General features: G+C 42.2%; 1 protein-coding gene across 3 annotated transcripts in view; it reads left to right on the top strand.

The window, feature by feature from the left end:
- The first annotated feature begins 1,152 nt into the window (after positions 1 to 1,152).
- Positions 1,153 to 26,795, top strand: part of NHEJ1 (non-homologous end joining factor 1) — a 71,357-nt gene continuing 45,714 nt past the window's right edge. For 2 of the 3 annotated variants that reach the window (XM_019741873.2, XM_074313696.1), the window contains exons 1-5: positions 1,153 to 1,263; positions 4,495 to 4,671; positions 5,088 to 5,300; positions 12,533 to 12,671; positions 13,262 to 13,320. In XM_019741873.2, the coding sequence (XP_019597432.1) occupies positions 4,495 to 4,671; positions 5,088 to 5,300; positions 12,533 to 12,671; positions 13,262 to 13,320 (588 nt within the window). In that variant the 5' untranslated portion in view covers positions 1,153 to 1,263. Of the gene's footprint in view, positions 1,264 to 1,473; positions 1,599 to 4,494; positions 4,672 to 5,087; positions 5,301 to 12,532; positions 12,672 to 13,261; positions 13,321 to 26,795 lie in introns of those variants that run through there. The other variant, XM_074313700.1, reaches the window with a different exon arrangement.

Raw genomic sequence — 26,795 nt, 5'->3', positions numbered from 1 at the left:
AATTAGGCCTAACTGTTCCAGAAGAGGGGCCATGGTTTAGTGGGCCATGAATGAATAAATGAGATTTTGCCTGTGAACTCTATAATTGAACACTAGCATTCATTTAAATATTTACTGAGCACTTCTCGTGTGCAAGATCCTGGAACTACAGATATGGATAAGACAGGGTACCTGCCCTCTCAAGGCAGTTACAGTTTAAAAAGATTTATGTAATTCCTAACTAAAATCCAAAGCAGAAGGCAGTCCATAATAAAGATTGAAACAATGCCATGGGAGCAAAGAGGAAGAAACAATTCTGACTGGGAGTAGCTGCTTTATGAAAGAAGCAGCACTGGGCCTGGCCTTGGCAAGAGGAAGATTTTTGTGGAAATGGATGGGGTGAATTTTTCAGGCTCAGGTATCCAAGTCAAGGAAAATCATAGGCTGTACAAAGTACAAGATGAGTTGAGGGATTTCAAGTTCTCAGTGGTGATAGAGCATAATTATGGGAGTGGATGGAGGGAGAAATGAGACAGGCGAGGTTAAGGATGAGGTTAAACCACGGGATTTATGCCTGGGAGACTCATCTTTCAAACAACTTGAGTGGTGAGGGCTGGAGAGATTATCTAGTGAAATTCAACCCTCTCATTTTATATACCGGGGATGCCAAAAAAATGGATACTCAACATTGCTCAAGAAGTACCAGTTTGCCGTTCTCGGAAGTGTCTGGACACTGATGGGAACCACTTTGAGCACCTCTTGTAATTGCAGAAGTCAGACATGACTTGTATTCATCTTTTGTTATCAGTGTATGTTGAGTATTACAATTTTAATATAGTTTTCCTTTCTTAATGTGTGTATATAGATTTTTGGCACCTTCTGTGTATATGTGGTTGGACCGGTAGGGGAAGGAGGGAAAGTGACATTTACCGACAAGTCCAAATATAGGGGACCCCCTCTCCTGCACCTCCTCCGGCATTCTTTCCACTCTGCCAGGGTGACTCTAAATGGCGCCATTGCACCCCCACTTCTCTACCAGCGGGTCATCCACCCTTTCTTCTTGCTGTTCGGGTCACGGTGGTCCTCCAGTTCGGAGCGCTCCTTTAATCAACTCAGCGAGCCCAGATGCCCCGCCCACGTCAGGTCCGGGCTCCGCCCCTGTTTCCCAAGGCCCCGCCTTCCCGGGGAGGTGGGGGGGATGCCTCTACTTTAGGCCTTTCGGTTTGAGCGAGCGAGCGCGTGGGCCTGCTGCCGGGAGGGTGGGAGCTGTCGCAGCCGCTCACGGTAGGTGGGGTCGAGCTCGAATCGGGGCCGAAGGCTGGGCCAGGGCGGGGCGGCGAGGGGCTGCTCGGATCCTGCAGTTTGGCGCCGGCATAGGAGCTTACTCTCAGAAGGGACTCGCAAGCGGCCGGCGATCCGGGGCCGACCTCCCGGGGTGGGCGGGGCTGCGGGGGCCGCGCGTGCGCAACTCTCCTCCCGGCAGCGAGGCGGGATCTGTGAGGCCGCACCTTGGCCGGCCGATTGGTGTGACGAAGCAGCCACATGTCGGCTTTGTTACCCGACGCCCCCTCCCCACCTCGCGCCCCTCAGGGGTCCCGAGCCTTGTCTCAGTGCAACCGGTGCTGTAGGAATGGAAAGGTGGATCGCGAAGGCCCTTTAGCAAGGGCGGATGGCAACTGGACGCCAGGCGGGGCTCCTGGGACGGGGTGCGCCCCCTCCCGGAGGGACGGGATGTGGCCCAGCTCAGAGGGTGGCTAGGGCCTTGCTGCCCTCTGCAGGATGGCGGAGGACCTGCGCGGAGAGGGTTTCACAGCCGAGGGGCGGGGCTTAATGTAGACCCGGGTTCTTAGACGTCCCCACCTGCTGTTTGCCCTCGGTGCTACCCGACTTCATTCAGGAACAATAAACGGGTGAATCTGTTTAACGTGAACGTTAAAGGCAGTGTTGAATGAAAAAGGAAAGAGGTGGGATAGACAGGCCTAGACCAGGATGCATGAGATGGGAGCAGCTAACCCCAGTCTGGTGCTGAATATCTCAGACCTTTTTATGGGGCATGTTGACCCTGGCCACATTTTCAACTGCCCCACTCCCAAAACAAAACAAAAACCATACAGTTTGAGGGTCCTGAGCTTCCGGGCTTTCCGAAGTGACGGGCTAAGATAACATGATTCTGGTGACTCTTGAGTGCACACTGGTGAGTGCTTATTAGGGAGAGAAGGACTTGGCGACTTGACTTCACTTGGCGTTTGTGACCTTTGGCAATGTGGCACTCTGGTCCAGTGAGGACTAGCTTAATCATTCCAAGATCTCTTCCCCGTAGGAACAACACGTGGGAAATGTGACTGAAGTATCGTTCTCCAAACGTAAGGTTTTAAGGGTCCTGCAAATAAAAATCACATCTATTTAAATTTCACCAGTCTAGTGACTGTACAAGTTAAATTATGTTACAAAGCCATGCTTCAAAAACTAGGTTGTGGTTGGAAGAAGAATGGCTTAGACTGAGCTGGAAATGACTGGAGGAACAAACCATGTTAACCTTGTTAATGAAATCTAAGGAATTTTCTTTGTATTTTAAGATGCCTCCCACTTCACTTTGTATTTATAGACTGAAATAATGAAGGAAATTAGAACACTCCCCCCCTTTTTTAAACCCACAGGAAAAATCAAACTTCCTGTCAAGTAGCCATAGTTAATGAGCATCTACTATTGTGTTTCCCCGAAAATAAGACCTAGCCGGATCATCAGCTCTAATGTGTCTTTTGAAGCAGAAATTAATGTAAGACCCAGTATTACATTAGATCTGATTATATTATATTATATTATATTATATTATATTATATTATATTATATTATATTATATTATATTATATTATATCAAAGACCCAGTCTTACATTATATTAAAATAAGACCAGGTCTTATATTAATTTTTGCTCCAAAAGACGCATTAGAGCTGATGGTCTGGCTAGGTCTTATTTTCGGGGAAACACGGTAGGTTAAGGCTACAAATCGAGTTGTTGAAGTAGAAACATTGGTTTCCAGGAGTTGCAGAGTATGCAGCAGAGCCTGATATTGATAGCAGTGCCTTGCGGTGGGGATGTGGGAGAGAGTGAAGTGGGAGTTAATTCATCGTCTCTACCTCTGTGATTGCTGTGCTTTGTATTCATGACTTCTCAGTCTTTCAGGTTCTTCTTGAAATGGGATTTGGGCTTTCCTGTTTGCTTCTGGACACAGAGTTTATTAGCTCTTTGTTTATGTGTCATTGTTCTCTTTGAGAATTTGACAATAGCTGTGGACCTCTTCTCCCCAAATGAGTATACACATGTATGTGCAAATTTTGAATGTAATTCTAGAGGATTCACATGCATAAACTTGAAGAATCTGTCTTAGAGACTATATGTATATATTATTTTATATTAATTTACTAAATTTGTCATTATATGTATATATTTAAGGAATATACAGAGGGTGCCAAAAAATGTATACATATTTTAGGAAAGGAAAGAACTGTATTAAAATTGTAATACTCAATATATACCAGTAACAAAAAATGAATACAAGTTATGTGTATACATTTTTTTGGTATCCTCAGTATGTGTGTATATATATATATATATATATATATATATATATATATTTTTTTAAGGAATATATATACAGAGGGTGCTAAAAATATATATATACATTTTAAGAAAGGAAAAAATTTTATTAAAATTGTAGTACAATGAATGATGCTAGCATTCATTTGATTGACTCCCTCTTTTGAGCGAACATGATACTACACATTACTACTGTAACTCAATTGAACTTCGAAAAGTAATGCATAGATAACATCTCTTAAAAGGTGTACATTTTTTTGGCACCCCCAGTATACATTTAAGGAATATATATATATATATATATATGAAATGTATTAATATAATATGTTAATATATATTTAAGGAATGTATATATATTTGAAGTTCTGAGAGCTTCCAGAGTTTTGTTTTTAGATAATGATCAAATGATTTGAATTTCTTGCCGATGACACGACTTACGATGTTTTATAAGACAAGAGCTATTCCTTTCTTCTAGAAGTTCTGGGAAAGGATACCATTGACGTATTTCTTAGGAATGTGATAAAATTGCAACAAGAATGGGTTAGGTTTCCACATTAACTTATATTATTAGGAAGCAGAACTACTAATATCAATATGTTAAGGCTTAGACACTGTAGAAGAAAGATGTTTCATGCCCCCTAGGAACTTAATATGGAAAAAAGCCCCTCACCATTTTAAATAGATTTATAGTGGCTGAGAGGTACTAAGATTGGTGCTCAGTTAGTTATGTACTGGGGTGGGGAGGTGGGGTGGGTAAGGGGTAAGGGTAAGTGGGGAGAGTGTATATCCATGCCTTCTGTTTTATTAGGGAGGATTTTCACAAATTTATTTGATATAAAACTGTTTGGTGGTACACCCCTCTCCCCACAGGCCTGTAGTACCCTAGGATGCTTTGCTAAAATTAAGACTCTCCTACAGATGGAGGAACTGGAGGAAGGCCTGTTGAAGAAGCCATGGGCATGGTTACAGCTTGACAAGAACTCCCTGTTGGCCAAGGCTTATATCACCAAGCAGGGGTATGCCTTGCTGGTTTCAGATCTTCAAGGAGTGTGGCATGAGCAGGTGGACACTAGTGTGGTCAGCCAGCGAGCCAAGGTAGGTGTGAAGAGAAGTACTACTGTGGGGTGGTAGTAGATATAATTTCTTTCCTCGTGGAGTTCTGGGGACATTAACATCAACCAGCTTGCTGACCTGTCAGCTGCCAAGGAAGGTTGAATCAGATTGGGACAATTCCAATTAATGTCCTGCACTTTTACCTATAGCCCTGGGATCTTTCTATATAGTTGTGTGTGTGTGTGTTAGTTTCTATACTGCATACAGTAAAAGCAGAATTGTGAACTAGGCCAGTTGATCTCTCTTGTTTTCTTCTTTTCTGTTCTGATGTTTTTCTTTCCTTCCCTTTCTTTCATGCCCACTGTCTTCATGTTCACCAGAGTTTTCATTGGCTGTTACTTATGAAGGAGTCAGTTTCCTTTTAGCACCCTCACTCTGTACTTCTGCTGTCTTTTTAGGAGCTGAACAAGCGTCTGACTGCTCCCCCTGAGGCCTTTCTCTGTCATTTGGATGATCTGCTTCGCCCACTGTTTAACGACATTGCTTGCCCTGGCAAAGCGACCTTCTCCTGTGATCGTATGGCAGAGGCACTGATACTACGGGTGCGAAGTGAACTCTCCGGTCTCCCCTTCTATTGGAATTTCCACTGCATCCTAGCCAGTCCTTCCCTGGTAAGTGCAATTCAAATATGGGGTAGGGAAGGGGACTGCCAGCTGCTTTGAGATGAAGCTTTAGGTGCTCTTATTTTTTTTGTAAACTCCATTTGAAATTGTCCAGTTAGAAAACTTCCCTTGACTAGACAGAAGGCAAAAGGATTCTTGATGGTACATCCTTTCCTTGCAAAGGGAGCAGAGTTCTACATGCTTTATTGGGTGTCTTTATTCATTACTTTATTTGTTCAACATTTATTAAGTATCTACTATGGGCCAGTTGTTGGGTGTCCAGATCTAGAACAACATAGCCTGTTCCTGGAGTTCATAATCTAATGAGAAGACAGACAGGAAACAGAGTGAGAAGATGGGAAAAAGGATAAATTATAGTAAACTATTTGATTGAGGTAAATCCAGGATGATTGAGGATCTAAAAAACCATTGTGTGTGTGTGTGTGTGTGTGTGTGTGTGTGTGTGTATACATATATGTTGTATATGTATGTGTTAAAGTAGCCATAGGCATGGCTACAGCTTGCTAAGAACTCCCTATTGGTGTGATAAATATATGGGGTGATAAAAAAAAATACAGTGAATGTGGCTGCCAAGTGCCAGCCAATGGAAAGGCAGGGATCTTTAATACGGGAAGCAGCACATCGAACCTTAGTAACGGTGTGCGACAAGTTTCAACTTGTTCAGTGCAGTCAGTCGGGTGTGAGCTATGGTTGAGAGGAGGTGTGTTTTAAAGTGTGCCGTAAATGTTCCTCTATCATGACTACGCTCCGTGTCACACATCACTTCTGGTATATGGCAATTTCTATCAAATGAAAACATTACAGTGTGTCCTCATCCACCTTATTCACTGGATGTGGCACTGTGTGACTTCTGGCTCTTCCCCAAAGTCAAAATGACCATGAAAGGTAAACGTTTTGAAATGATTCAGGGCATCGAGGCAGCCACAACAGGGTAACTAAAGACACTCATGAAAGAGGACTTCCAGAGCTGCTTCAGAAAGTGGCAAGAATGATGGGATAAGTGTGTTGAAAGCGAGGGAGAGTATATTGAGGGGGATTAATGGCAATGTGTCTTTTACTGTAATAAATTATTTTTATTTAAACATTCACCATAGTTTTTGATCACATTTCATTGTGTACATACAAGGTCAATTAAGTTCGTGTACTTGTTGCAACGATGTTGCTAACCTTTTTTTGATATCAGAGGGATTATTCATTTTGAATTTGTACTATTTGTACCATTTGTAACCATTCAGTATGAATTTGTACTAACAGGACAAATAGTTAAACAAGTTCACTATTCGGAAGTGCTGAAAAGGCTGCGTGAAAAAGTTAGATGACCTGAACTTTTCTCCAGCAATTCATGACTCTTGCATCACGACAATGTACCAGCTCACACAGCACTGTCTGTGAGGGAGTTTTCAGCCAGTAAACAAATAACTGTATTGGAACACCCTCCCTACTCACCTGATCTGGCCCCCAATGACTTCTTTCTTTACCCGAAGATAAAGGAAATATTGAAAGGAAGATATTTTGATGACATTCAGGACATCAAGGGTAATACAACGACAGCTCTGATGGCCATTCCAGAAAAAGTTCCAAAATTTCTTTGAGGGGTGGACTAGGCACTGGCGTCAGTGCATAGGTTCCCAAGGGGAGTACTTTGAAGGTGACCATAGGGATATTCAGCAATGAGGTATGCAGCACTTTTTCTAGGATGAGTTCACGAATTTAATTGTCTGACCTCGTATGTATACTATATGATAGTTTCTGAGCTGAGTTTTGAAGATTAGTAGGAACTAATTGGGGGAACTTTGTGACTACAGGGAGTTGAGAGAAATGAAGTAGGCAGTGGACAGATCTTGAAGGATTATAATGAGTTTGGATTTTATCCCAAAGGCAACAGGGATTCATTGAAAAACTTTAAGCAGGGTTTTAACATGATCCAACTTGTAATTTATCAAGATCACTCCGGCTGCAGGGTAGAGTATGTAGCAGTATTAGGTACCTTTCTGAACATTATTTCGTCATTTAATCCTTACAACTGTCCTGCAAGATAAGTATTATTTTCCCAGTTTTTCAGAGTAGGAAACTGATATTGAAAGTAATTTGTCCAAAGTCATCAGCTTATAAACGAATGAATTGGAATTTGACTTGCAGGTAGGTCTGATTTGAAAGCCCATTTTCAGGGAGTAGGAGGATACTGTCCTGTGCTTACTTGTAGCATTCCAGGCCCCAAGAGCTTTTATTAGAAATTAGTGAGTTAAGAATGGACATTAAGAATTAGTTTGTAGGAATTACTGCTGCTGGTCCCTTCCACGCTTTTATGTAAACAGAGCTTTTTTCAGTGAGTAGCATTAGAGGATGGGGTCTTCTACACAAGGCCTAAGGGTGTAGATTTACCATCAGAGGGATGTGACAAGTGGGCATTTCCTATCTCCCGTTTTCAGTCTCCTAAAGAAGACTAAAGAAGAGGTGATGTGGTGCTTTGGCATCAATAGGGTGGATTGAACAAAATGCTTTTTGAGAAACTGTTCTCTGGTGTTTATTTTTGATCTGGAACCCAGTAAAGCTAGATTGAGTGCTTGGAGAACTACATCTCATTCATTTCTGAGTTTCTGAGGCCCATTGACAGTGCTTAGTGGATAATAGTCACTCATATTGATTTTAATTGAATTTCTTATGAAATTTTCCATCCTGCTTTACGTAGAGAATTTACTTATTTTGTTCAAAACCCCTGTAATTTTTTCTAAGTAACACCAGAGGGCAATGTTCCCTCAATAATGCTTGTTCTGGGACCACCACCTTTGGGCCACCTTTGGGAAGCCCAAGTGATAGCTAGTCTAATTTTGCATGACACCGTCCTAGAAACTCAGAGTGATTGGAGAGGCAGTTCTCTTTAGAGGCTGATGGGCTCTAATAGTTTTTTCTTTCAAAAGAATATAGTAAAGAACACTTGTATAATGATATTACAACTGAAAATAATATGTAAAGAAAAAACTAGCTATTCTAGTTAAATTCTTCTAATTGAAGAGCTGCAGTAAGACAAGAAGCAACAGTGTTTAGCACCGAATGAGTCTTGGTTGGCTGTGGGCAGAAGTGAGCATTGAGCAACTTATGAACAATTATGCTTTAAGGTAAAATAAAATATTTAGTTTTACAAGAAGACGAAGAATGCCATCCTAGGGAAATCACTGAACCTGAGGAAGCTTTATACGGAAAAAGCTAGAGCCAGTGGACACTGGCGAGGACGTAGGCGGATACTATTTCAGTCTTGTGTGTGTGTGTCTGTGCGATCACATAGTCATAATTTTTGTTTGTTACTCATTCTTGTGATAGTTTTTATTTAAATTTTTTTGACTGAGTAAGTCATGCCAAAGGGAAACATTTCAGACATTTAAGGGTATATAGTAAAAAAATAGATCTTCTTTGTACCCCCTTTATCCAGTCCCTCATTTTCCTTCTCTAAAGCAACTTCTGATATCAGCTTCTTGCAAATTCTTAAAGAAAGCTATATATAGGTATATGTAGATATATGAATATATACATATATATATACTCATGTAATCAAATACATATCTGATATATACATACATACGTATGTATCTTCACAAATGGCAGCACACTATTCATTCTGTTCAGTACCTTGCTTTTTTTCACTTAATTATATTAGGTTGGTGCAAAAGTAATTGCGGTTTAAAAGGTTAAAAATAATTGCAAAAACTGCAAATACTTTTGCACCAACCTAATAGAACTTAGAAATCATTCACAGCAATGCATTTAGAAGACCTGCTTTAATATTTTTTTAATGGCAGCGTAGCGTTTTATTTAATGAATATATCAGCATGTTAATTGATATGCCACTAGTTGTTTCCATTCTTTGGTTATTATAGGTAGTAAATATCCTTGTATTTATTTCTTCTACTTGCAAGAAGTAGAAAAGCTGAATCAAGGAATATTTGCCTCTTTAATCTCGCTACCATAATGTCTTCCAGAGAGATTATGCAGCTTAATTCTTACTAGTCATAAAGGAGAGTAGGAGAGAACCTGTTTCCTTGCACCCTCTACAACATAGTGTATTCACATTAATAATTTAATAGTTCTTAAGTCTCTGCAAGATATTATGGAATATATAAAGCTTTGGCTCTCTGCTTTCTAACACTGAGCCCATTTCCACTTCTGACCAACCTCTCTTCATCTCCTCCTCCCTTCCCACTGTGCATTCTTTCTGTATCTAATGTAATTCTTTTTGTTATATACTTTTTTCTAATGTAATTCTTGATAGTCCATATTTTGACTTCCAAATTTGTCACCTCTTTGGCTATTTTATAATTCCAAGGATTAACATGCAAAGGTACTTTTTGGTGGTGGTGTTTTTTTTTTTGTGGTAGAAAGAGCAAAGAGCACAGGCTTTGGAGCCAGCAGACCTGAATTTGTAACCCAGCTCCACCACTTTAACTACTTACATTGCCTGGGATAAGTTACTGAATTTTTATGAGACTCGGTTTCTTCATCTATGAAATGGAGACACCAATCACAACCTTCCTGTGGAGTTGTAAGGATGGAATATGTAAGGATTACGTGTGTAATATTACTTACCCTTAGCATTACAGTGGCCCTGTGAGAGCAAACACTCCAATGCCATAATTTTTCCTTTTAGAAAAGATTAGGACCATGAGAGTCGTTGGGACTAGCCATTTTTACATCTAGGTTCTGTCAGAGCCAGGACTAGAATCTAGGTATCTTAATACCCAGCCTGCTACCCTTGGGATTGATAATTCCCATTCTGCTCTCCTGCCTATGACCTATGGGAAATCTGAACACGTTGCAGGAAATTATAAATAGCTTTTCCTCTGGAGAAGACTGCCAACTCCTTCTATGTCCACTACATGTCCTGACCTTAACTCTTGAGCTCTTTGAGGGCAGAGGCCTTGTAGGGTCAGAGTACGCATTAGGCACACAGTAGGTATTTATTGAATTGACTTGTTGAACTGCTTGTCTTCATATACTGCTGTCTGTAAATGACGTGGGGGTGGGGTGGGTGTGTCCCTGACTTCCTAAAGCACTTCAAGATTTTCCCTTGTAGTGTCTGTGGATTTGCTTTGAAATCCATTCCTTCAGCCACAATGCCTTGTTCTAATTAACTGATCTAAGTTAGTGTGTATCTAACTTTGAAGTGAGTTATACCCCAGTGATTCAGAGTGATGTAACCCAATCCTATGAAATATTTTAGAAGTTAAAATATTTACTGATAAAAAGCTTTTTTCCCCCTCTTTGCTCTGTAGACATTGGCGTCCGATAGATAATTTCAGGTTCCTGGTATGGCATTACCATATTTAATCAGACGTGGCATTGATTCAAAACTGTTTTTAATCATGTTTCGTGTTGTGATATTGACTACCACTCAAAGAAATTGCTATGAAGGGGCCCTCCTAGAGAGACTGGTTACTTGCCTTTAGGAGTTTCCGTTATTTGAGAATGGATGGTGATACTGCTTGGTTAGTAAGTACAATTACTTTCAACCCACCAAACATTGACTTGCTTTGCTACGTATTTACCTGTTTTTCCTCCTGATCTACCTTGAACAGAGCCAAACAATTCCTAGGAAAGAAGGTTGGGTCTAGAGCAGATACATTTTCCCAAAGCAGCATTTCTGCCACATTCTGAATAGTCCTTCCTGGAGGCTTATGTTCATATGAAGGACCTGAGCTGGGAGACAGTACCAGGTTGGGATGTGCTGTGTGATGGAAAGAAGTGACTGCTATCTAGAGCTGCACTTGATTTCTGGCCTTCCACTTTGCTCCAGTACTCCTGCATTTCTTGGGTCCTGGCGCTGGTACAAAAGCTGCTGCCACTAACCCCTAGTCTCTTCCCCCTACATTAGAGAAATGTGGGAAAAAGTCTTTTCCTTTCTGTTTGAGCCACAATACAATAGGAGTTTTTAGTAGTAAGTTTTACCAGAAAATTAGTGGAAGATGAAAACACAAAAGTCTGAAGAGTTCAGACTTCTGATCCTGATCGAGATGAGCCTGGCTTGCACATCTTGTGGGTAACTCCAGTACCATTCCCTCATTTCAAGCCTCTGTGGGGTATCTTGTCTAACAGTTCTCCCTTTTAAATTTAGAGCCGGGATTGGTGTACTATGGCCAGCAGGCCAACTCTGGCTTGGTGCCTATTTTTGTCAAGTTTTATTGGAACCCAGCCACTCTCTTTTATTACATGTTGTCTATGGCTGCTTTCATGCTACAACAGCAGAGTTGAGTATTGCGACAGGGCCTGCCTGTATGGGCCACAGAACCGAAAATATTGACTCTCTGGCCCTTACAGAAAAAGTTTGCTGACCTCTGGTCTAGGGCATTTCTTCTTAGTGCCTCCTTCAGCTCATCTGCTTGGAGGAAGGGAAAGAAACACTGATAACATCCCGAGCCACAAATAGATTATTGATTTTAGTTATTTTCTTTGGCTAAGGCTTTCATCTTTTGAAGAAGGCTAATGGGCACCTTGCATAGGAGAATGAAATTATTATTTTGTAGAGCTGTACATTGTCATATGAGAACATCATAGCTGCATTTGCAGTACAGCTATGCTTGCAACCTTCTTACGTTTTGTTAAGAGCAAGGTGTGTGTGGGTGGTTTAGTCCTTCCTAGGCTCGTCTCTTGGTGACTGCTTTGCTTCTATTACAACACTGACCTTAGGCTTTGCTGCATTTTTGGGAACACTTGAAACTCAGGGCTCATTCAGGACTATCATCAGCCCTGAAATAGCGCTTCATTAGTACCTGTGTCTAATTTGACTTTGAAATCTCTCTACTTCCTGTGGATTTTTGTCTTCTGTTATAGTCCAGCGAGCATACTCTGTTGTAGCCACACCTACTTTCTTGAAGGTTACTTGGATCTTCTGCTTTTGTCTCTCAGTCTCTGCTGAGAATTGAGTTAACACTTTCCTCTTATCAGCTGTTTCACATCCTTCTCTTTAATCACAACTCTAGGTTATGTATTCACTAGTATTCTCCTTTATTCTTCTCCTTTTATCTTTGCCACAAAGAGAATCCTTGAACTTCTTTAATACACTTATTTAATGATTATATTTGTGTTTACATTCATATAAATGGATTGCTTGTCTATGAAACCAGAAGTTCCAATGAAGACATTAATCTTCAGTACTTTTTCTAGTTCCTAATATAGTTTTAAGGAACGTTTTGTAAATATCTTTTGGCTAATTGATATCTCTTCCATGGAAGGTCTCCCAACATTTGATTCGTCCTCTGATGGGCATGAGCCTGGCATTGCAGTGCCAAGTGAGGGATCTCGCAACCTTGCTTCACATGAAAGATCTAGAGATCCAGGACTACCAGGAGAGTGGGGCTACACTGAGCCGAGGTGAGAGGGCATTTTTTGAGATGTTGGGTGGGGAATGGTACAGATAATCAAATGTGTCTCAGAAAAGGGGAGACTCATTTGCATTAGAGGGCGAGTGCTGGGTACTTACCCAAACTGGAGACTTGATGCTTGGTGACACTTCTCTTTCCCTCGAATACCTGGCTGGTGCCCAACTGGCCAATAGAAACTGTAACCGAGTCCAGACATGCCTTAGGCAATGGCAAGGAAAGACTTTGGAAAGGGGCCAGTAGCTATACAAAACTGTAGGAGGGTCATCATGAACTTGGGACTTGAAGAAGCTGCATAGCTCCAACTTCAAAATAAAAATTCAGTTTGACCTTTGTCTTTGTTCAGGAAAATCTCTTAGAGCACATGCTGCCACTGAACCTGTCATTTGTTAGGTATTAATCACCTCTCCTCCTCCTGTTTGCACACAGACTGTCTTCCCTTCTCCCACTGGACTAGGTACCTCTGGGTAGTGTATCTTTGTGCTCTTTTCCAAGAAATCCTGGGCTCTGTTGCCTTTCCACCTCACAGGTAGGAAGCTCGTCCTGAGACTCATTTCTTTTCTGTATCGCTTCTTATTACAGGTCGGTTGAAGACAGAGCCGTTTGAAGAAAATTCCTTCTCGGAACAATTTATGGTAGAGGTAGAGTATTTGTTATTTCCTTTCTCCTTGTGCAGTTTTGCTTTACTTCCTCTTTCCAGATGTCCGAGTGGTGACTTGTATTTGGGTGTTAGGTTGCTTACTTGATTGGAAAGCCCTTTCTCTGAAAAAGTTGCCTATTGAGTCTGATAAAGCTTGAGGTGTACATGGGGAAAATGGGGAAGAACGTAAAAGGCAAAAGTGGGCTGATTAACATTTGTAAAACATCTTGTTGAAAACCTAGACATTTCATTCGGTATTCTCTAACCTTGGAAAGCTTGGTTGACCAGTTGCTAAATTTTTGCTTGTTGAGATCTGATCACAGGCCTGGACTGTGGAATGGGGGCGAGTCATTATTGCTTATCCAGGCCCTTCAACATCCCACGGTAGAGGAAGGTGAAAAGCGCAGGGCTACCATCTGGGGACTGTCTTGTGGGCACAGTAGGCTGTGGAAAATCACAGTGTTTACACAAGGGCACTGGCAAAGGAATGAATGGGGAGTAGATAATTGTGGCCTGTCAGAAGCTCCTGCCTAGGTTTCCCTTCTAAGGATTGAGCTTGGCCAAAAGAAACATCTGTTAAATGCCAAACAGGGGGAGTATTAATAATAGTGACCTTTGATAATACCAGTCAATATTGATCTTCTCCTTCTCTAACTCTTCTGGGACTTGTTGGTTGTACAGTTAGTACCTTAGTAGAATTATTGCCCTATTTTCTAATTATACGTGTTACCCAAGTTGGAACTTTATTATGTAGGTAAATAATGCTATTATAACACAGTGGTTTTCGAACGTAATCCATTCCGGAACACTGTTCGAGTTCTGAAACATTCGAAAACAGCCGACAGCGAGGCCTCAGGATCTCGCACTCCGCAGAAGCCGCGTGACATGTTCGACTTCCAAGGCATGCTTGAAAACCAAAGCGTTTACTTCCGGGTTTACAGCGTTCGTAAACTGAAATGTTCATCAACGGAGACATTCGAAAACCGAGGTGCTACTGTATTGCTATGTATAGATTATTCATATTTCTATCTTGTCTTCTAGGCTAATTTGTAAACTCCTTGTGGATAGGGGCTATAACTCCTATTTCTCTTGAACTTGGAATTAGTACTTTTCACAGGGCTAGAAATGAAGCAGGTAGTTCTTGAGTTGGAACCTTCTATTCTGCCTCTGTGCATTGACCGAGCAATGACTCCAGAATGCTTGCGGTCTGAACACTAAGGACAAAAACTGTGAGTCAAGTGCTCAGTGCATCTGCTGAAGCAATTGTAACTCTGGAGAAGAAGGAAAGCACGTATTGTTAAGTCCTGAAGCAGAATAGGTTTCAAGTCTTCCTGGAGAGAGACCATGAAACCTCGATTTGTAACAGAGAGCAGTTTCCTAAGCCGTTTTTCTGAGTTAGCTTCCTCTGTCTATAAGTTTGGCTATTAAGGAGGTTAACACAGGCTGGGTATGATACAGTAGTTCCCGGCCTCAGCCCCTTGGTTAAATGGAAGGCTTTTTCTTAGCCTAGCAGAGGGGTCCTTTCCTAATCTAGTGCCTACATACCTATTCTCGGTTTCTTGACATTTTTATTTATGTACTGTATGCTTCAGCTATATAGAATGACTTCTCTCAGAGCCTCTATTTTCTCATTTGTAAAATTAGAGGCTCATCTCTTCCCTGTTATTAGGGCAGGGGGAAGTGAAAGCATATAGAATCCAGGTGCAAGTCCAGGAAAGATATTTGTGTTTTGGAACCAACTACTTCAAGAATACTGGTCCTCTAGGTTCTGGGTGGATCACATCCAAACCACATAGACTTGTAGAATTTTATTACATCTGGAAAGGATCTGAGAGCTAGGTAGTTGTAGCTTTCCATTTCATAGATTAAGAAATTGGGCCTCAGGTTAAGTGACTTGCCTAAGGTCATGTAGCTGTAGCTATATGTTTAGGACCGCCTGCACTTCTTGTCTAGGATTATCCCTCTATTGTTTTGATACTTTGATTGTACACACCAGTTAGAAGAGAGTTAAGGGCTAGGATAATGTGGAATGCTTGTGACCTCTGGGAGCACTGAATGTCTTGCATAGCTGCTAGAACTGAAAGGTTTGCTAATGGGACAACAGAATTTCTATGGCCGCTGCATCTTTTCAGTTACTCTGCTTGCCTGGGGTCCTACGAACAGGACACAGAAGGGTCATGGGGTCACTCAAGACTGAGCTGAAAGGATGTGCCATCAAAATAAGCAACATAGGAAGATAAACAAACCAGGGTCAGAGAACTCGGGATGAAGGTGCGGGGTGTGGGGGGTGGGGGTGGGGAGGGGTGGGCCAGGACTGATGTCAGAGGACCATGCGGTCAAGTGCCTGGGGCTTGTTTTTCCTGCTTCTCATTGGGGCTGTTGCTAGGCAAGAGGCCCTGGAGGTAGGCAGTGGGGCAGTAGGGCAGGGAGCTTTCTAGGATGCTAAGGCCAGGAAAAATATTTAAGGATGGAGTAGGGGTTACTTCTCCATATTGAGTTCTTTTTTTACCCTTTCACCCAAGAGTCTCTGATTTCTCTAAGGGGGCCAGTTGATATGGCCTAACCAGAGGGGGAACACTGGCAATGCTGATACACGTCAGCTGGGTGGGGTGGCTGCTGGCACGCTCCTCATCGAGGGCAAAAGCCCCCCGTCGAGCATTTCCTAGGACTAGAGGCTAAAAGACACCCTTAGGAGTGCAAGAGGAGGCAAGGCACTGGGGACTATTACTGCATGCAGTAGGAACGATGTTAAAGGGGCACTCTAGCAGGATTGGGCTGGCACAGCCCACTCTCAGTCTAGTCCACTGGAGGGAGTTCCTTCCCCTGGCCCCATCCATGCCTCTCTCTCTCCATCTGGTTGCCATCAGGCTGTGCGGCTGCTGGCGGGGCTCTTTATTTATTTATCCCAGTGTAATGGGGTGAGGAGGGAGCTGGCCTAAGGCTGGCATTCCGAGGCCAGGCCACTGAGCCACAGGCGGTTTGCATGGGTGTGTGAGTCACTGGGGCTGCATGCTGCTCAAACCAGACTCGGCCAGGCTCAGGAACAGAGGCAGCCCAAAATAGAGCCCCGCCCTCTGCAGCTGGCAACCCCTGGCGAGGAATCAGCCCTTGACACTAAAACCTGGGCAGTTGAGTGAGGTTGGCTTCCTTAGGGCGGGGAGGCCTTCACAGAGATAGAGACTTCTTCTCTGTCTTCAGAGGAGAGTATTCAGCATAGCAGTCACTTCTCCTGCTGCATTCTGACTGCCTTGGAAGGCTAATCTGTTCAGTATAATATTTTAACCAATTTCTGTGATACAGTTTTCGTTATATAACTCCAGTTAACATTGATTTCACTCAGCATCCTAAACGTAGCCATGGCCTTTGTGTCCTGTCTAGTTTTAGTTACTAACTTCATCCCCTGTCTGGTTGCACCGATTCTAAAGCAGATGCTTCAAGCTATGAAGATAGTCATTGCTGCTCTTAGGAAGCTAGAGGTTATAGCAAAGACACCCGGGGAAAATGAGGCGTCCTTTAATCTGAAAAGTGCTGTCCTGTTGGGTTCATTCACACACAGCTTCTACTTGGTTTCCTTGGCTGGCTTTACCTAGGACTGTGTACTTGAGCCTCTCTTCACTCTCTTTCTGAGTTATCTCCCCCAGACCCCAGCTTCAACCAGCATTAGTACACCACCGAGTACCAAGTTTGTATCTCCACTGTGTTTCAGGCCCATATTCCTTCCTGCATGTTTGACCTTTCCCCCTGATGTCCCACATGCAGCATGTTCAAACTTAATAATCTACTCCCCTAAACCTATTTCTCTTCTTATATACCTTAGCTTAGGGAATTGCACTATTATCCATTCCATTTTCTAAGCTAGAAACTTACCCACTTTTCTCTTTGTCCTTATTTCCAAAGCCTAACTTGTCAACTGTCTTTTGAATCTGCTGTTTTTCTTTCTTTTTTTTAATTTAAATTATTTATTTATTTATTTTTAAAGTCAAGTTGTTGTCCTTTCAATCTTAGTTGTGGAGGGCGCAGCTCAGCTCCAGGTCCAGTTGCCGTTTCTAGTTGCAGGGGGCACAGTCCACCATCCCTTGCGGGAGTCGAACTGGCAACGTTGTGGTTGAGAGGACAGGCTCCAACCAACTGAGTCATCCGGGAGCTCAGCGGCAGCTCAGCTCAAGGTGCCATGTTCAATTTTAGTTGCAGGGGGCGCTGCCCACCATCCCTTGCGGGACTTGAGGAATTGAACTGGCAACCTTGTGGTTGAGAGCCCACTGGCCCATGTGGGAATCGAACCGGCAGCCTTCAGAGTTAGGAGCACAGAGCTCTAACCGCCTGAGCCACTGGGCCGGCCCCCGAATCTGCTGTTTTTCTATATTCCAGCTTCTAGTGCCTCAGATTCCCCATACTCCGCTCCATTTTTGGTTTGACCATGCATCAGCCTCCTAACTTGTCTCCTAGTCAATACTTATTCCCCTGCGGTTGAACTTGCAGTTATGTCCGAGTGACCTCATTGAAACAGAAACCTGATTATGTCACCGGAGAGTGACATAGTGCTTAAAGTCCTCTAGTGCTTCTCAGTTGCCTATAGGACAAAGTGCAGAACTCTTTGCATGTCACACAAGATCATTCATGATGTGTTCCTACTGTCCTGATCCTTCAGCCTGATCCTTTGTCACTCGCCCATAGCGCCCCACAATTTCATCAGACTGACGTATGATTGGCAGCTTCCCGCCCATACATCTCTGACCCATTTGCCGGTATTCTCTCTGTCCTCACAACAGACTCCTATTCCACTTTCCCCACTCTTCCCAGGCATCATCTCTTTTGGGAGTTTTCCATGACAGTTTTTCCTTTTCTTAGCCCGCTCTCCTTCTTCCAAGCTCAGGTACAGCCCCCTGTACCTCCTCTGCCACTCTGGTCTGAGCCACTGTTGTCTCTTTCCTGCATTTTTACAATAGCGTCCTTACTGGTACCCCTGCTGCTACCCCTACCCCCTTCTGGACCATTACCAACCAAGTGATCTTATTAAAACACAAGTCACATCATGCTATTGTCTACATATTGCTGCTCTCCTGCTGAAAGCCCTTCCCTAGCTTCATATTTCACTTACAGGGTAAAACCCAAAGACCTTCCCATGTCCTACGAAACCCTGCGTGATCTGGACCTTATTACCTGTACGATCTCATCTCCTATTCTCTCCCTCACTCACTTTCTGTAGCCACATTGGCCTCTTGCTGCTTTTCTAACACTCTAAACATCACCTGCCTTTAGGCCTTTACGCTGCCTGTTCCCTCTGCCTGGAATGCTCTTCAGATATTTGTGTGGCCGAATCCCTCACTTCCTTTAGGTCTGTATTAGTTATCTATTGCTGTATAACAACTTACTCTAAAACTAGTGGCTGACAACAATAGGCATTTATTATCTCACACAGTTTTTGAGGGTCAGGAATCTGGAAGCAGCTTAGCTGGGTGATTCTGGCTCAGGGTCTGTCTTAAAATTGCAGTCAAGATGTTGGCTGGGAATGCAGTCATCGGAAGGGGCTGGAGAATTTGCTTCCAATCTGTCTCATGTGGCTGTTGGCAGGAGGTGCCATTTCCTTGCCACACGGCCTCTTCCTAGGGCTGTGCACCTGACACTGTCCTGGCTTCCTCCAGAGCCAGGAATCCCTGAAAGACCAAGACCAAGACCAAAATGGAAGATGCCGGTTTTTTTATAACCTAATCTGAGAAGTGACATCCCATCACTATCATATCATCTGTACTGTATTCTCTTCATTAGAAGTGAGCCACTAAGTCCTGGCCATAGTCAGCGGGAGCTTAAAGAAGCTCCACCTCTTAGCGGTAGGTATGTCAAAAAACAGTTGTGGACAGATCTACGTGGACTGCAATAAAATCTTTTTTCCAAAGTCTCTTTCACAATGGAGCTAACCTGACTATCCTATTTAAAATTGTAAGCCACATCCTTGCCCCTCTGCACCTGGCACGCCCATTTAATTTACCATGCTCTGCTTTTATTTTTTCCATAGCACTTATTTTCCAAAGTATTACCATAACAGTTACTTATTTTATTAGTCTTATTGTTTATGGTCTATCTCCCCTCTGCTGGAATGTGTATACTCACCAAGGGCAAGGATGTATGTTTTGTGCACTGATTTAGCCAAAGTGCCTAGAGCAATGCCTCTACATATTGTAGGCTCTCCATAAATATTTGTAGAGTGGATGAAGGAATCATATCTTCCCATTCCTCTTTGTTTTCTCTATCGTATGAGGGGGCCATCAACTTACCACTTGTTGGTACCCTGAGACTGAGCACCCTCCGGTAAATAGATGAGTAGACAAAGGAGAGGACCACTGTTGAGTTGCCGTTCTATTACCTGCTTTCTTTCTTTGACAGTTTACTGGGAGATAGTCCCAACATTGGGATGAAGTATAAACCTTGAATCTTTTATGTATGGAGAAACCCTAGAACCTCTTTTTTAGACCCAGTTAAGAAATTAAGTATTTGAAAAACCAAAGGAATAAGAACTTAACAAAATCCTGGAAAGAACATAAGGCATAGAGCCAAAAGTAAGTTATTAAGTCTCTTCTTTCCTCATCTTTCCTCTCTCTTGGCTCTACTTCCACAATGTGAAGGGCTGTTCCTCTGCCATCCACCTGTTCAATACGTAGAGGAAGACAAAGGATTCAGAGGATGTTTTGTCAGTATCCTTCATGGGCATCACACAGAAAGATAAGCCTCGCTGCATGAGAACGTCTTCCCTGCCACCGTGCATGTCCGTTCTCTGCTAATTCGTTCTGGTGCGTAGGATCGTGCATGTGCGCTCTGCCGGGTGAGCGTATCAGGTACGATAATATTGTCATCACAGAGCTCACTGTGCTTCATGAGGGATGATAATAGGAGCCACAGTAGTGGAGTGACTGGAAAAACTTCTGTAAAAGACAGGACTTGAACTGGAATGGAATGGTTTTTCTTTTCAGTTTTGTTAGGGAAATATTTGGAAGGCAATTTAGGTGGAAAGCACATGGGCGAAGGATATAAAATAAGAATAAGAGTGGGTGAGGATTGGTAGAAAATAGGGTTAGCAAGATAATAACTTGAGGCCAGGTTGTGGTGGTGGTGCGGGGGGAGGGGGGCTTAAATGCTGGCTTGGCAGATTGGTGCTTTATTCTGAAGGTAAATGTTTTTCAGCTTCTTTCTGCCTGTCATTCATTTATTTGCCTATTTCACTCCAATTATTAACATCTATGATTGCATGCAGTGATTCTCAAACAGAGGCACATCTACGGAAGCTATGGGGCACTTTCTTCTTATAATTATTAATTACTGTTGTAGATATTGGGAAACCGTTGAAATGTTGACTGGAGAATTGACATCTGAAAGTGATCTTTTAGTAAGATTAGGCTGTCAGTGGTATGCCTGTGTGATCTGAAGAATAGTGGTGCTATGGACAGACTGGGCAAATCATGGGTGGGGCTCAATTAAATCTAATCTTGGGCATATAAAGGAATGGTTTTCCTTATTTAAAACACAAATCCACCAGTATTTGAGCTCTGGAATGAAAATCTCCAGGGAGGAAGGGATGGCTGCACATGTTTCTCAACTATATTTCTTCTGAATTTTGCCTTCTCTGTGGGGTTTTCTCACTGTGTATTCCTATAGTCACCACTGAGCCCTGCTGCCAGCGGTCACCACTTTTCTTTTGGGCCCAAGAATGTATCAAAAGGCCTCTTTATCTCTTTTACTTTTACAAAGCTTTATAAGGGTTCATACTTTCAAAAGACAATTTATTAACAATCGGAGGGAAAACTAAAAGGAAGTCAATATAGAAAATACAAATGGAATAAAACGACTTATTTCCAAAAGATAGGTTTCTGATTATAGGAATCCCAATAGTGAAGGACTTTATCATGTTCCAGATTCTCTTATCTTAAAAAAAAAAGAAAACCCTCAAATTTCTATAGAGGCTACGCATATAACATAAATAAGTGTATCAGGCTGCATAAAAGGCAGTAGAAATTTGTAGGGGCCTGTGGAAAACAAAATCGTATGCCCCCTGTATGTATACCCGGATAGGCTAGCACAATTCAACAGCTACTTCTCCGAGGAGTTGTGTATCTTCATTCAAAGGAAGCTACCCACTCTTCTAAAATGAAAACTGTTTTTTTTTCTGTTTAGCCCCACCAAATCTACTGTTAGTCTCTCATGTGGTTTTAATTTCCAGTCTGAGAAATCTACTTAGTTCAGAATTGAGTTTGAGGCAGTGATGATTGATGCCTTATTTCTGGCAAATATCTAGCCCTTTTAGGCCTAACCTATAAGCTTTACATACTTTTGGAGCATTTTGCTATGATTCACACAGTTGAGTCTCCCTCTTTTTTCCCCTGGTAGAGGAAGGATTTCACAAAACTCCATTGATTACAGTATGACCATTTAACAATGCCTTACCTTATTTAAAAAAAAAAATGATGGCTTATACATAATTAGAGTTAATTTGAAAACATAAGGTGAAGATCTTTTTCAATACATACTGGATTTGAATGGATTATAGGACATACAAGTGGGAATGCTCAGGAAAGAGTTTTAAAAATAGGGTTGAAGTTTATGTTGAAAAATGGACCTGTAGGGGCGGCCAGATGGCTTAGTTGGTTAGAGCGCGGTCTCTCAACAACAAGGTTGCTGGTTCAATTCCCGCATGGCCCACAACTAAAGATTGAAAAGGCGACTGGACTTGGAGCTGAGCTGCGCCCTCCACAATTAGATTGAAGGACAACGACTTGGGGCTGATGGCCCCTGGAGAAACACACTGTTCCCCAATAAAATTAAGAAAAACAAAGGAAGAAAAACGGACCTGTAAAAATAGATTGGGGAATTATCTGCAAAGTAGCAGTATTTGAAGGCAGGCACATGGATGCATTTTTTCCTGGGAAGAGCATGGAGAAAACAACAGAAGTCCAACCATGAGATTTGGGGAACAATCATAATTGGAAGGAGTAGTAGGAGCCAGTAAAAGAAATGTGAATGAGATAGGAAGAGAATCTGGATAGAGAAGTAAGTTAGCCAAGAAAGGGGAACTAACTGTTATCAAGTACATGCCGTGCATGTGCTAAACACAGTGCTAGGTGCTTCATCTAAATTATAACTTTTAATCCTTATAACAAACCTATGGGGTTGGTGACATTATCCTCAATTTAAAGATAAAGAAGTAGAGACTCAAGGGCTAAGTAAATTGCTTCAAGTCCCTCAGCTGATTTACTCATATTTGTCTTTGCTGAAATCCCATGCTCTTCCCATCACTAAGGATGGTGCTCCACAGTACCACACGTGGGACAGAGACCACAGAGAAAGGGTGACTGCCTGAGGAAGTTAGATAATTCGTGGTCTTGGGCAACATCAGTGGATTGCAGCAGCTAAAGAAGGATCAATGGATAAGGCAGTGGAGACAGTGTGTGTAGAACCCTCATCAGAGAAGTTTCCCAATGAAAAGGAAATGAGAGCTCGCTGGAGAGCTAGAAGGGGCTTAAGCAAAACCCTGTTTTAAGATGGGAAGAAACACATGTGTTTGAAAACAAAGGACAAGTCTCTGGAAAAGGAAAGTGATAATGTGAAAGCAGAGCCCTATGGAGTTGAGCAAAGAAGAAGGATTAGCCCTTCCTCTCGGGTTTGTGGGTGGCATGAGGGCATGGGCGATATTTTGAAGATAGGTGACTTGATTTCTGCCTGTTTCCACCCTCTTTCCCCAGGAGGTGTAGCCTTTTTGTTCAAGAATGTTAAAGTCCTTTCCAAGGGCATTCAATCTGCCTTACTTAAAAAGAGGATCAGAGGGTTACATGATTTTTCTGTTGTGACAGAAATAGTGAAAGGGACAGAATTAAAAGTATAAGCTATATTCTTTCCCTCTTCTGAACTCCTGCAGCACCTTGTATCTTCCCTGTGTCACTCATCACTTAGGCCTTATTATAAGAATGTCTATACTTATCTCCCCTGTTAGATTATAAACTTCTTCAGTGCAGAACTGTCTTGCTCGTTTTGCTTCCTCTTCTGAACTGTAGTGCCTTGTAGATAGAAGGTACAAATGACAAAGGCAGCTTAAAAGTCTCTCACGTTGGTAAATGTCTCTGGTTATAGAAATGAAACGAGAAGACCAAAGTATCAGACGATTTACCTTTAAGCTTTACCCAATCTATTGGCTTCGTAACCTTAGCTTTATACCTAAAGTGTTCTCTTATGGCCTCCGCTTCTGGGTGATATTTCTTCTGGAAAGTGAGCCACATTGACAAGTGATGAGAGTTCTACTCTCTAGGTTAGTTAGTGGCTTAGCTGTCCAGTGTTTAGGATTCGTGGGTATTCTTATTATCTCCCACAGGGAACTGTCAAGGAAGACATTGCCACAAAGTCTCAGGAAGCATTTTTTTCGTTCTGTGTGGGAGACCTTTGGTTTATTTGTTTTTCTCTTTGGAAGTTTGAACTCTATGTGGACAGTATGTATTAAACACCAGTGAAAATATTAAATATTGTGGAGTCATACTGAAAAGTTAAAACATGGTTTCTGCCCTTGAAAGATGGACTTTTGAGAGACATGAGACCACTGGAATTTATTTATTTTCATATATATATATGTATATATGTATGTGTATGTGTATATATATATATATATACACACACACACACACACACACGCGCGCACGCACACACACACACAAATAATATTCTAAATACATAAAATACATATCACCTGAGAGGGAGAAGAAATAGATTCATTTGGATGGGATCTGGGGTTCATACCAGGCTAGTCTGGCTAAGGTATTTCTAGAAGAGATGAATCTTGAGCTAAGCATTCAGAGGGATTTTATATGGTGAATGACGGCTAAAGGGAAGACACACTAGGTATTTTATTCAGTGACATAATTTGAGAGGCTCTCCCGAGGTGCGGTGGTTTGAGGGAATCCTCCAGAAGCTCTTTGGCATCTGTTACTGTTATGCTTGAAGCCCAAGCCGTCCTCATCCTATACATTGTCTTCTTAGAATCTTTTACTCCAAAGAACCCTTCCAATTTGATGTGAGTGAAGTTAGGAATAAGGAGGAACAGTATGACAGTACTTCTTGGTTTAAAGAAGGAATAGTTGGAGCTCATCTTAGCATTTAGTTTTCTGCAGCCCCCAGCAGCTGGGGGAAGAGCAGAATGAAAGTACCAGATTTAGTGGGTACCTAAAGAGACACAAGTCTCAAGCACAGTATCCTCCTCCCCCAAATTTGGGTTAACCTCTGATACTGAGATAAATAAGAATCAATTTAAAATGGATGTGACTAGCTATCTACAGAAGTAACTCACCCAACTGCTTGTAAATATAATATTGCTTATGAGACTAGGTTACCCATCTCATCAAGGGCCTAGGTTAGTACCTTAACAAGGGAAATCATGGCATCTCAGATATCTCATACAGAAGATTAGAGCCACTGAATTTTATGAGCTGGAAGGGAGTTTATCAATCTAAGAATATATCAAGCCTCTTTGTTTTACCTGTGAGGAACGTAGGACCCACAAGGATAAAAGAACTCTTATGTGGACGAACAGTGGTAGATTTTGGCATCGGGACTCAGAATTTAGCACCAGGACATAGGGCTTTGAACTTCCAGTCCAGTATTCCTCCATCATGCCCCACTGCCCTGCCACTTGTTACACAGCTACGCTTGGAACTTTGTGGGTAGTAGGCTAGCTCGAGGCCCACTTGTGAGCAATACAGACACCTAACTTAATTATGACACAGGGAAATGGTGCATGGCTGGAGAACTCTGCCCCAAGTACTGCCTTCTTTCTTACTTTCCATCCCTTTCTTCCAGCACCTGGTCTTGTACACCTTTAGGCTCTTATAGGCAATTTGAGAAAAACTGTTTATGTAGTTAATTCATGAGGTCCGAGGAGATGTACTAACAGGAGCAGAGTTGTATAGAATTCAAAAAAGGTAACCCAAGGGGTAACACGGTATTAATTTATCTGGCACAGTGCCAAAGCAATGATATAGTAGGATGAGGATGAGTGTCTAATATTTTCCATAGTGTATGTGAACTATCCCAGAAAGTCATTTGCTGTTTTTCCTCCTTTTTTATGTGTTTAACAAGTAGCACTCTCAGTGTTTATTCAGCTTCCCAAGAAAAATCAGCTGACGATCTATCAGTCACTAGGATGGTATAGCCTCCACATTATAAACTAATAAACTGGCATTTTAATTTCTAAATTAGTCTCGTATGATTTTAATTAGCATCAATCTTCTAGAGTCTGATCATCCCTAAATTAACTAATGAACACCAAGTTAGAGACTCTGGACCTTTGGTGACCCCTACAAAGTATGGATTCCCCATGAGATGCTGTGGGAGCCCCCACTCAGGGTCTTTAACCCACGTATCTATTGATTACCCTCCCCCAACATTTCTTTTTGAAAACACTGGTGCTGGGGACTGGGTTTAAAAGCAACACAGGTAAGTACTCGGAGAGGATTTATTAGAGTCTATGCCTTTTGTTCAGTGCAGTAAGTGGACTCGACCATACAACCCCTTTCATTTAACCTAACATGTACAGCAAGAAATCCTCCCACCAATTTTGGGGTTCTGCCCAGCTGGAGCGGCCTTTTGGATGGTGAGTGGGAGGTGTGGATGTTCTAACTTGGGGGGGTCTCTCTCAGTACTCGCTTAACTCGTAGCTTCCCTTTCTTTGATTTCGTCCACAGTGAAGGAGAGAGGGAAATATTGGTGCCTCTTTGCCTCCTTTTGTTTTCTCATACTGATTTTAGGAAATTTAGTGTCAGAGGACTTCCCAGAGTTTTGTTCCAGTGACCTAGAGAGCCCCAGTACCTCAGTAGAGAGCCCCAGTACCTCAGAGTCCGAGAGTTGGTTCTGGTTGTACTGATCTGGTCAGAATAGCCTGGACCAACGAGCAATGATATACAGACCAATAGCCCCTCTCTCCTGAAACTGCTTTTGGGGCCTTAAAGCCTGAATCAAATGGCCATTGTACTAACCTTGTATCGGGGCTCAGAATGTCAGTTTTCAGCTTGTCCTCATATATAAATATAGGTCTCTCTAGATATAAAAAGTGAGAGAGTCTGTAAGTTGCTTTTTTTTTTTTCTATACCCCCTTTCATGGGGCAAGCTAATGAGATGCATATCATTAAAGACCTGATGTTTTGTGGGACGGAGCCTTTTAAACTGGATGTGCCTGGCTTAGTCATGGCAAATATTTACCAAAAAAAAAAAAAAAGAGAGAGAGAGAGAAAAAAAAGGACATACCATATAAAATTAGAGTTCTGAAAATAGTACTGAGAGAGGGAGAAAGAAAGAAGAAGGAAAAAAAAAAAAACCAGGACAGAAAATACAGGCCAGTCTGTTTGGGGAAAAGGGAAAAAGAGATAAAATGAGAGAAACCTCGGCAGTAAAAACAGCATCTTGGTAAACAGACTATAAAAAAAATTGTGACCTGCTTTCTGGCAGCCCTGG

The sequence above is a fragment of the Rhinolophus sinicus genome, linkage group LG01, assembly GCF_036562045.2.
Source record: "Rhinolophus sinicus isolate RSC01 linkage group LG01, ASM3656204v1, whole genome shotgun sequence".
Taxonomy (NCBI): domain Eukaryota; kingdom Metazoa; phylum Chordata; class Mammalia; order Chiroptera; family Rhinolophidae; genus Rhinolophus; species Rhinolophus sinicus.
The sequence above is the reverse complement of the archived record's forward strand: the minus strand, read 5'-3'. Positions and strand labels throughout refer to the sequence as shown.